The 11021-nt window shown below is 42.3% G+C and overlaps 1 protein-coding gene across 1 annotated transcript; it reads left to right on the top strand.

The window, feature by feature from the left end:
• Window positions 1-1478: 1478 nt before the first annotated feature.
• On the top strand, window positions 1479-6657 carry LOC306921172 (P2X purinoceptor 3-like; the record flags this gene model as incomplete). The annotated part of the gene is made up of 9 exons (XM_079498284.1): window positions 1479-1524; window positions 1948-2041; window positions 2620-2697; window positions 2881-3022; window positions 4536-4672; window positions 5507-5600; window positions 5741-5806; window positions 6000-6077; window positions 6367-6657. The coding sequence occupies 9 exons, from the start codon at window positions 1479-1481 to the stop codon at window positions 6481-6483; spliced, it is 852 nt and encodes a 283-aa protein (XP_079354410.1). The 3' UTR covers window positions 6484-6657.
• Between the last annotated feature and the right edge of the window lie 4364 nt (window positions 6658-11021).

Below are 11021 nucleotides of genomic sequence, written 5' to 3'. Positions count from 1 at the left end.
GACGTTTCGGCTGGTAGACGTCGGGGGTTGACTGGCTGGCATAGGAGGGCAGTCGAGGCCGATTTGGGATGGCGCCTGCAGAGAAGGATAAAAAATAGAATTCTGCGAATATTTGGGCCCTGAAGCGATATATGGAGGAGGAGCCTGTGGTTGGCTCTCCTCCTCCATTAAAGAATCTATGTCTGGCAGTTCTTTCATATGACTCTCCCGTTGTCTGTACTGTGCTTCCTCCATCCACATTGAAAATACTTTTTTGTTCAGGTCACATTTGTCAAGTTTGGATGTTTTTACTGTCTTTTTCTGTCTCATTTTCTTCTCAGCTTTTTTTAGTAGTTTATCTAATTCAAGCAATTTTCCCACACTTAAAGAGCCTTGCTCCGGAAACCCCATTTGTTTCCACTCATCAAGACAGTCTAACGCTCCTAGGCCATATTTCGCAACCATATCGCGCATTAGAGAAGACCACCTTTCTCTGTCCTCTGGGAGTGCGACTGCACTTTTTTTATTACCCATATTTAATTACTGCTATGTACTTTTTCAATAGTTTATCACAATCACTGAGACAGTAAAATGCTCCTAGACTATTTACTAGTATTTTCCCACCATGTTAATCTGTCACCTGTCCCTGTTCTCTGGGACCGGCACACTTTTCTCTCAGTACACAGCAATGTGGACTGTCTAGTCTTAAGTAACACGGTGTCTTTTTGTTACAATTTTGACTGCAATGTAACACGGTATCGTTATGCTACTATGTGAGGACAAAATGTCTTTATGTTGTTTTATACAACAAGGTATCTTATGTTTTCCCACAGAGTAACAAGGTGTCGTTGTGTTACAAACTTGACTTCATGCAACTATCTTTATGCTATTTTGTGAGGACAACAAATGTCTTTATGTTGTTTTATACAACAAGGTATCTTTGTTGTTTCCACAGATTAACAAGGTGTCGTTGTTTTTCAAAACATGCAACTATCTTTGTGCTATTCTGTGAGGACAGCAAAATGTCTTTATGCTGCTTGTGCAACAAGATATCTTTTGCTGTTTCCACAGTGTAACAAGGTGTCGTTGTGTTATTTAATGCAAGGTCGTTTTCTGTCCACTAGGCTAGATTTACACAATAGATAGGCTGGCAAAATATGGTCTTAGAATTTAGCATACTTAATTAAACCCTTTAAAAATGTAGCACTTCAATTGTCAGGAATATGTTTGGAAATTGGAAATTTCTCACCGTTTCAGTGTAGCCAACTAGCCACGGGTTTTTTTAAATCCAGGCGCTGAACTCCGTAGATCGCAGCCGCGGATTTCCTGTTGATCTCTGTCCTTTTTGAGCGTTGATGTGATGGACAATCGTGGCTTGATCTCCCGGAGCTCAGACATCGCTGGATCCCACTTCTAGACACCAAATTGATGTGGCAGTTTTTGCACTGAACTAACGCGTGAGAAATACAAAGATGAGCGAAAGACTGTCTTAATAGATGATGTTTATTAACGTGACCACAGATGCTGGTTCCCCCAACCACACAGGCACGTATCCAAAAGCTTAATGTCAGAATACAGGAGGCAAAGTTCATATAGCGTTAGTCCCGCCCACAAGGTGGACCCCGAGAGATGGGTCTCAGACAGGCCCCCGGAGACGGGAACACAGACAGAATAACAAGCTCACAGAGATGGAAGAACCATTTGCTTACAAGGAAGGGGGGTGGGGGGGGAACAGGTGAGAAGGGGGTTCCAAGTCACCAGAGCCAAAGTGTCAGACACACTGTGTTCTCACAGCAGGGATGAAAGCTTCAAAGTCAGGGTGTATAGACTAACTATCAATGTATGTAAATGACCTTTTGGTCAGATGGGAAATTCCTCGTCACTCCTTATCCAGAAAAGGCTGGAAACCAGCTGTGTTACAGGTTGATTTCTCAGTATTTTATTGCTCTTCCTTCTTCCTCTCGTCAGGTTTTGGGACAGGGAGGTGTGTTCGTTTTGATGACTCCATGAAAACGTGTGAGATGAGAGGCTGGTGCCCCGCTGAGATCGACTACATAAAGACGTGAGAAATCAAAGTGTGTGTGCGTGCGTGCGTGCGTGCGTGAGTGCGTGCGTGCGTGCGTGCGTGTGTGCGTGAGTGAGACAGAGAGACAGAGAGCATGAGAGAGAGAGAGAGACACAAACACATCACACAGCCACAATCAAGTTGCGATAAGTTGTTTTAAGCACTATGTAGTCACCTCATTTCAATACAGCATGAACATCTCATTTACTAGAAATCACAAGGAACTTTTATTGTATTGTATTTTTGCTTTGTTCTATTGTATTGCTGTATTCCCGCGGCCTGCTTGTAAAACTCCCTTGTAAAACGGCCATCTCAATGGGACTTACCTCATTATATATAGGAGGCATTATAATAAAATGAACTGAATAAATGTTGTAGTATACAAAAATATATATGATGCATGATTCGGTATTATGGCTGTGAATAAACAATGACAGTATTGACACTTGAGTATGATTATTTAAGAATCGGGCTATTGACCAGAGAATGAGTGCGCGCATTCTCTGGTCCAGCTGGGACTGAGACACACCTCTTGTAGTATATATCCGTTTGATCATGTATTCTCTCTTCCTCAGTGAACCTATGATGGAGGTGGAGAATTTCACCATCTTCATCAAGAACAGCATCCGCTTCCCACTCTTCAGTTTCACCAAGTAGGGATGATGATGACTCAATGATTTCAATGTATACAAAGATCTTTATTCAGCCTTTGTTAAGTGTGTGTGTGTGTGTGTGTGTGTGTGTGTGTGTGTGTGTGTGTGTGTGTGTGTGTGTGTGTGTGTGTGTGTGTGTGTGTGTGTGTGTGTGTGTGTGTGTGTGTACGTGCGCACGTGCAGAGGGAACTTCCTGCCCACCATCACAGACAGCTACATCAAGTCATGTAACTATGACCATGAGAACAACACCTACTGTCCTATCTTCAAAGTGGGAGATGTGGTCCGCTACGCAGAGCAGAACTTCACCAAACTGGCACTCAAGGTGGACACACACGCATGCACCCACCCACCCACATAAGCGATTACAACCCTGAAACACATACACCTCGAGGGTGGAAATGTACCAGAGTAAATTGTACACATTTGGTTCCTTTTGTACACTCTCAGAGTTACACACACATATGGTGCCACTTGTAACCCACTCAAGGACACTTTGAGACCCACTGGTGGTGTTTCCAGTGAGCCAACATGCACAATAGCAGCACCCTGGTCCCTGACTCTGTTTGACCAGAATAGAACAGAGCCTTCATTAGTATCATCGGTAACACCTGTGAAGGAAGTAGGGAAGGGGCCCAAGTTCTTTCCAAAATGGTGTGTGCGCATAGAGCCAAGGGGCCAGTGAGGCTATTCAACGTTGAAGCTCTCCTCCCTAGTGGTAGGAGGAGGGACTACAGGCGGACCCGTGGATTCATGACCGGGAAACCCCGTGCAGCTGGGCTTTAACATTGAGCGCTCGGTTGCACTTCCGCATTTGACCACCAAAATTTGGTGGTCAAATGCGGAAGTAGACGTTCTGAGACGGTACTTCCGGCAGTCTTCCGGGTGCTTCAAAACGCCACTGAGCAACTTCCACTGACATGAATAGCTGGGGGGGCGGAGCTTCGCGCCAGTTCAGTCTCTATCCTTTTATTAGTACAGCGGATTACCAAAAAATTGTGCACTTTTTCAAAAAAGCATGAAACTTTTACCATAGTTAGATGATACCATGAGGTGTATTTTCAGATGTGGAGTCAAGTCAGATTTGACCCCTGAGGCCCGGTAGAGCATAATATGTGACCAATACCCATAACATCCTATATAAGGCAAAAAAGTCCAAATTTCATCATTCTTTAAGTAGCATGTGACATATGAAACTAGGGTGATTTCATGATGCTGAATCCATTCCAAGCATTAGTTTTGCAAAAAAACACTCATTGGGCTAAAAACGGCCAATGCCGTCATCACAAATTGATGATGCCAGCACATTTGGGCAAGTGGGCATGGCCGTTTTAAGCCCAATGAGTGTTTTTTTGCAAAACTAATGCTTGGAATGGATTCAGAATCATGCAAACACCCTAGTTTCATATGTCACATGCTACTTAAAGAATGATGAAATTTGGACTTTTTTGCCTTATATAGGATGTTATGGGTATTGGTCACATATTATGCTCTACCGGGCCTCAGGGGTCAAATCTGACTTGACTCCACATCTGAAAATACACCTCATGATATCATCTAACTATGGTAGAAGTTTCATGCTTTTTTGAAAAAGTGCACAATACCTCTTGTATTGGGGTATAAGCCGCTGTACTATATATACACTCTATGGCATAGAGCCCATTCAACTCAGTTGAGGGTTAAGTATTTCACTCAGGGACACCTCGACTTTGGGAGGCTTGAACCTGAGACCTTTTGTTTCTCAGGCAGCCTCTCTACCATTCAGCTATGGCTGCCCCTATTCTGCCCCTATTCTGTGTCATTCTGTGCCATTCTGTGTCATTCCGTGTCACTCCCAGGGAGGAGTGATAGGGATAAAGATCTCGTGGATGTGCGACCTGGATAGAGATGAGAATGAGTGTAGCCCGTCCTACTCTTTCACCCGGCTGGACGCCATGTCACAGAAGAATGCCGTCTCTCCTGGCTACAATTTCAGGTATTCATTTGTTTGACAGTAAATTGGGCCCTAAAATGTGTCACTGGCCCACTGTCATGAACCTTTGATAAGTAGTTCATGAAAACGTACTATTATGCTATAAAAATCACACTTGTGGAAGTGAGGGGCACACTTATCATCATACATCATCATACATCACATTCCGTGCTCGGCCAATCAACCGACGGTGGACAACGTAAACCTATACATCTGGATGCTGGTGCATCGTTGCTCTGATCCACAGCAAACCTGGCACAAACACTGTCTGGGGGTTTGCCATCAGAATAACCATGCATACCAGGGGCCACGTCTGGCCCACAGGGGCTCAATCAGGGCCCTCTGGGTGCCACAGTCACCCAATCCACACCCAATAGTGACACGGTGACACCAGAGGCCATGCATGTTTTTTAACCCCCCTGAGGGTTCCCAAGGGCCACAGGCACACCATTGCTACAATCCACACCACACTGGGCACAAACACTGTTCAAGGAACTTGCTTGAGAATAGTCACACAAAACCTAAATTGCACACATATGGGGCACTACAGCAGGGTTTAACACCTGGCCTCTGTGACAATTGCTCTGATCAGTACAATATGAGTCATGGGTTTAAAACACTAGCGTCCCTGACTCCCTACTATTCTAGGCATTTCATAAACAATTTGCAAAGATAGAACATTCTGCTAAAAATAGCAGACTTACAAGCTCACAGCTCTACACCTGGGCTGGCCAGGTTTCATAAAGTATTAACCATTATTAGATAATTCATAAAAGTAAACATATATTGTTCGTCTTCACACTGTGTAATGAGTGCTTTGGTTTCCTCTGCACATAGGTTTGCTAAATACTATAAGATGGACAATGGGACTGACTATCGTACACTGGTCAAAGCCTATGCTATCAGGTTTGATGTACTAGTCTATGGAAATGTGAGTATGCCTAATTTATCATTTTAGTTCAACAACACTTTGTGTCTTCTGACATTTTTTCATCACAACATAGAGAGTTTAGTGTTTTGTTGTGCCAATGAGACTGAAGTTGTAACTACAGCTCTATTTGTTCTCTCCAGGCAGGGAAGTTCAACATGATTCCTACACTCATTAATATGGTGGCAGCTTTCACTTCAGTGGGAGTGGTGAGTCTTTACCTTTTTGTAAATGAATGGTACACCTAAAAGACCACAATCCTTTGGACAAATGTAAAAATATGATGCCGCCAGTGCTGCACTGACTGAATGTAATATATTGATGTCTTTATTTTGACAATCAATCAAAAGGAAAGTTTAGAAAGAGGACAGAATTCACTTGTCTTTATGTGATTGGTCCAAGGGTACGGTTCTGTGTGACATCATACTGCTGAACTTCCTGAAAGGAGCGGAGCAATACAAGGCCAAAAAGTTTGAAGAGGTAAAGTATCCAAGTGCAGCTCCTATATGCAAACTGCACATGATGCGTATTCACTTTAGTCTGCTGCATATAAATATTGTGTACAAATCCCTACCCCCTTCATGTATGATTATGGTACCCCCCCCCCCAGCTCTCTCTCTCTCTCTAGCTTTATTGCCGTGAATGTAACAATTACAATAGTGCCAAAGCATCAAGTGCAGTAAAACTGGAAAAATAATATTGAACATACAAATCTAACTTGTATAATACAATATGCAGATACTGTCATAATGATCTCTCTCTATCTCAGGTATCAGACAAGGGGGTTGATTCCCCTACCAACAGGCTGTACCGCTCCCAGCTGTACAGACACGAGGAGAAGCAGTCCAGTGACTCAGGGGCCTTCTCTCTCGGCCAGTACAGTTAACTGACAGCTAGGGGCCCCAAGCTCATCATGCTGAATGTGTAGTAGCCAGGATGTGAGGACACTGAGGGAAGACCAGGGTAACCTACAGTAGGAGTAGAATGTGAGTTGGGTTTGTCGAACATACAGAACATGCATTTACTTTAATATATAGTGTAGAAAAGAGTCATCTAGTCAGCATCATCTAGTCAGCAACCCTCCCCCTTTTCTCATGGATGGGATCCACCCCCCTCACCTGCTCGTACTCATTGCCAATCACTGCTGTCCTCACTCAACTAATTGGTGGCCTGGTATATAATGCTGCCTGTTCCCTCAGTCCCTGTTTTGCAGCAGCAGCAGTAACAAACAGCTGAGAGCCCTCTGCTCTGGAGTCTCAGCAGGCCACGGTTATGCGTCACTGAATAAAAAAACACTTGTTAGGTAGGGATAGGTCGAGCCTGGCTCATGGACTATTCACATCAACATGGTGCATCGGCAAGAATGTGTAGACAAGGAGATATCCGTTTTAAGCCTTTATTTCCGTTGCACAGACATGCTGAGTTGAGCAAGGAGGTAGTGAGGCATCACGTTTATGGTTTTTTACTATGAAAGATAGAAACACATTATTATACAATCCAACAACATTTAATAAACAATATACACCAAGTGAATATTCTCTAAGGTTTGTGATCATTGCATTTCCCTGAAGTTCACAATAGGCCAAGCACATGTGCATTTGCATTACAAACATCTCTATACTATAAGCTTCAAGGCAAGCATGTAGCTGTAATAGTCATTATCTCCATCACAAACCCAATAAAGTACAACATATGCATTCATGCATTTAACTGAACTCACTTCAGTGACGCATAACCGTGGCCTGCTGAGACTCCAGAGCAGAGGGCTCTCAGCTGTTTGTTACTGCTGCTGCTGCATAACAGGGACTGAGGGAACAGGCAGCATTATATACCAGGCCACCAATTAGTTGAGTGAGGACAGCAGTGATTGGCAATGAGTACGAGCAGGTGAGGGGGGTGGATCCCATCCATGAGAAAAGGGGGAGGGTTGCTGACTAGATGATGCTGACTAGATGACTCTTTTCTACATATAGTGTATTGTATCATGTCTAGAAACAAAAAGGTTTCCATGGTAGAAACTATAGAACTGTTCACAACAGCTCCACAAAGCTGTGGAAATAACTAAGCAAATGTTGGTCTGGTGTACTGAAATACTGTCCCCCTGAAGGGATGGGAAACAAATATAGTTGTATATTTGCATGAGTCAGTGTATACATTTTTAGCATGTCTTGTAGGCCTGCTTGTTTTACAAAGGAACAACTTACCTGACTCAGGTTTTTGTGGCCGGAGTCAATGTTTAAATCAAGTTTTCTCTAAATAGGGAATATCATGTTTTTTCCAGGTTTAGAATGCAGAAATACATCTGTTGTTCTATGAAAAAGCAAAATCTTTATTTTCTGTCACCATCTAAATGTATAAATCATGGCTGGAGCTGTGAAATATCCTGCAAAGTATTTTTTCCATGGGAAAAGGCTCATACACGAGTCTGACAAAACAATAAAGTGAAACGCTCAACAACAAATGGCTTTAATGGCTTTGTTTTAGTTTATTTGTATATTATGTGTAGACCAGCTGTAGACTACACACAAAACAGATGTACCCCATGGCTATATACCGCTGGAAATGATACATCAAAGAGTAACAATGTGATCAGTTGAAACTGGCATTCTGGCAACTCCCCTTTGTACACTGATTTGACTAATTCTGCTAAGAAAGAAAGAAAGAAAGAAAGAAAGAAATTCTGCTAAGAAAGAAAGAAGACAGACAGACAGACAGACAGACAGACAGACAGACAGACAGGCAGACAGTTGTAGATGGAGGGAGGAAGCCATTTGAGTGATAACGGAAGAGAATGACAAAGAGAAGGATCATACATACTGGGTTACAGTATATATCTGTAATACAATAAGAAGAAACACATCATCTGATGTCTTCTCGTGTTGCTAATGGGCTCCAGGACTCCAAAATGATGTTACCGTATCAGTGGAGACTAAAGCAGTCCATATCTGAAGCAGATTCAATTATTCTGGGCTGTAGCAGTGTGCATACTACTAGGGCACACACAATGTGCAATCTACTCAGAGACATAGAACTTTCACAACTAAAGGGAAAAATGCAAGCTAATGCTCAGATTAACCCCTTAACCCTTAAGCCCTATTTTACTTGGTCAAAAACAGGGGAAAAGCCTATCGTATCTACGCTCAAGCTCAAATCTCCTGCAAAATGAAAATAAGCTATATTGACCATTTTTAACCACTTTTAAAATGGTAACTTATGACATGCCCAAAACGCGCTGATTGTGAGCTTGCTCCACAAGCTCAATGATTGTAGATCTGATATTTTCATATCTACAAGTTCATTGTGAGCTTGTAGATCTGATATTTTCAGGAAGGACTAAGCTTTGTGCCATTTTGTGCTGGTTGTAAAGGGCTCGCAGTCTATTTCTCTCTCTTTCTCTCTCACACACACACACACGCGCGCGTGTGCACACACACACACACACACACACACACACACACACACACACACACACACACACACACACACACACACACACACACACACACACACACACACACACACAGAGAAAGAGACTTTTAACAAACCAAGATAAAGCTCTTCCGCTTGCTGTGAAATCAGAGCTATAAAAAACACACAGAAACAAAGCCATTAACGGGTACCACTAAGTTGACCACTTATTAATTTTTTACTTGAAAAGAGGGTCTTGTCTTATTGCAATGTGTTCATGTTGTGGTTGTGTTCATGAGAGACCGTGTTGCTTTTCAGTGCATTTGTGAGTTTTAGCGTTTTAGGGAGGTGGGGGGATTCAACAGGCTCCAGGATTGATTTTCTGTTCTCATGTAAAGCTGATACTAAATGCACACTTTGTAAAGCTATTATCGTTAAACTCAATCAATCCTATTGTCCGAGAAGATGGCCCTATACCCATATTCCCTATATAACTGTACAACAAATAGTATTCAAATAACAGTTTTATCAGATTAAATTAACTAAAATTGAAACGTGTAGAAAATAGAACAATCATAAACATCCTACATTTGTTGCAGTGTTTATGTGGATATATACTGATTTCTTTTGAGTTTTTGACTAAAGTTCTTATCACACTGTGATAAGAGCTGTTAGGGTTTCTATTCCATGTGTTCCAGTATGATGGTGTAGATGGCTGGAACTATCGCAAAACTCCTTCCACACTGACCACATACAAATGGTTTAAATCCTGTGTGAGTTTTTATACAATTAGAATGAGAAAAAGACATTCCACACAGCAGGTCACAGTGAAAGGGTTTCTCCCCTGTGTGAATTCTCTGGTGTGTTTTTAAATTGCATGAGTGAAGCTTTTCTCACATTGATCACGGTGAGCGTAGAGGTCAGAGATGCTGGTGCAATTCTGACCACATCGTTCACAGTGGCATGGCTTCTCTCCTGTATGGATGAGCCTATGACCGTTGAGAGAATGTTTGGAAACAAAACTCTTCCCACATTGTTCACAACAGAAGGGCTTCTCTCCAGTGTGAATTCTCTGATTTCTTTTAAGTCTGGACATGTCAGGAAAGTTAGGGAAGTGATTGTAAATGTACAAGCTTTGAGCTTGTAAATTGTTTGACTGAGTAAAAGCCTTTCAGGTGATGGTAAAAGGTCCCATGCACAAGGCTGTGTTTTTGCCAATTGTTATGAGTAAAAGCCTTTTCACACAAGTCTCAGTGAAAGGGTTTCTCACCTGTGTGAATTATCTCATGTCTTTTTAAAGCTGAAAGGGTTTCTCACCTATGTGAATTATCTCATGTCTTTTTAAAGCTGATGTTTTACAGTCACTTTCTCTCCTGTGTGAATTATCTTGTGAGTTATAAAGTGAAATGCTGTCAAGTTGTTCCCACACTGCTCACAGTGGTATGCCTGCCTTTCTCCAGTGTGAATTCCTGGTGTACATTGTAGTGCAGTATTTTTCACACTGGTAGTAGGTAGCAGTGTTATTTTGGCTACATGCATCCCCAACTGATGACCTTCTAAATGTTAGCACATTTTTACAAATAGCAAATCATTCCAACATAAGTGTGTGTCCAGTAAGTCCAAGTGTAATTATTCTTTCTTCTGCAGTGCCCATATATGGCTATATACTGTATGGATATCTATGTCATAATATGGCACAATGACGTCCTCCACGGGTGCGGCCAAATATGGACATCATAATGTACAAGAATTGTATAAAAGGAACGGGAAACTTGCTCGCTCTCTTATTCACTCACTCACATTACATTCTATACATGTAAGATGCGCGAACGTGGGAAGCGAACGCAGCTCATAGATTAGATAACAATTAGAATACATTACGTACTGTGTGTGTGTGTGTGTGTGTGTGTGTGTGTGTGTGTGTGTGTGTGTGTGTGTGTGTGTGTGCTTGTGCGTGTGCGCGTGCGCGTGCTCACTGAATTCGCAATCACAACATTATAATGGTTTGTAACTGAC

This window comes from Electrona antarctica (assembly GCF_951216825.1).
Source record: "Electrona antarctica genome assembly, chromosome: 4".
NCBI classification, from domain to species: domain Eukaryota; kingdom Metazoa; phylum Chordata; class Actinopteri; order Myctophiformes; family Myctophidae; genus Electrona; species Electrona antarctica.
Note: the sequence above shows the minus strand (reverse complement) of the source record. Positions and strands in the feature narration are given on the sequence as shown.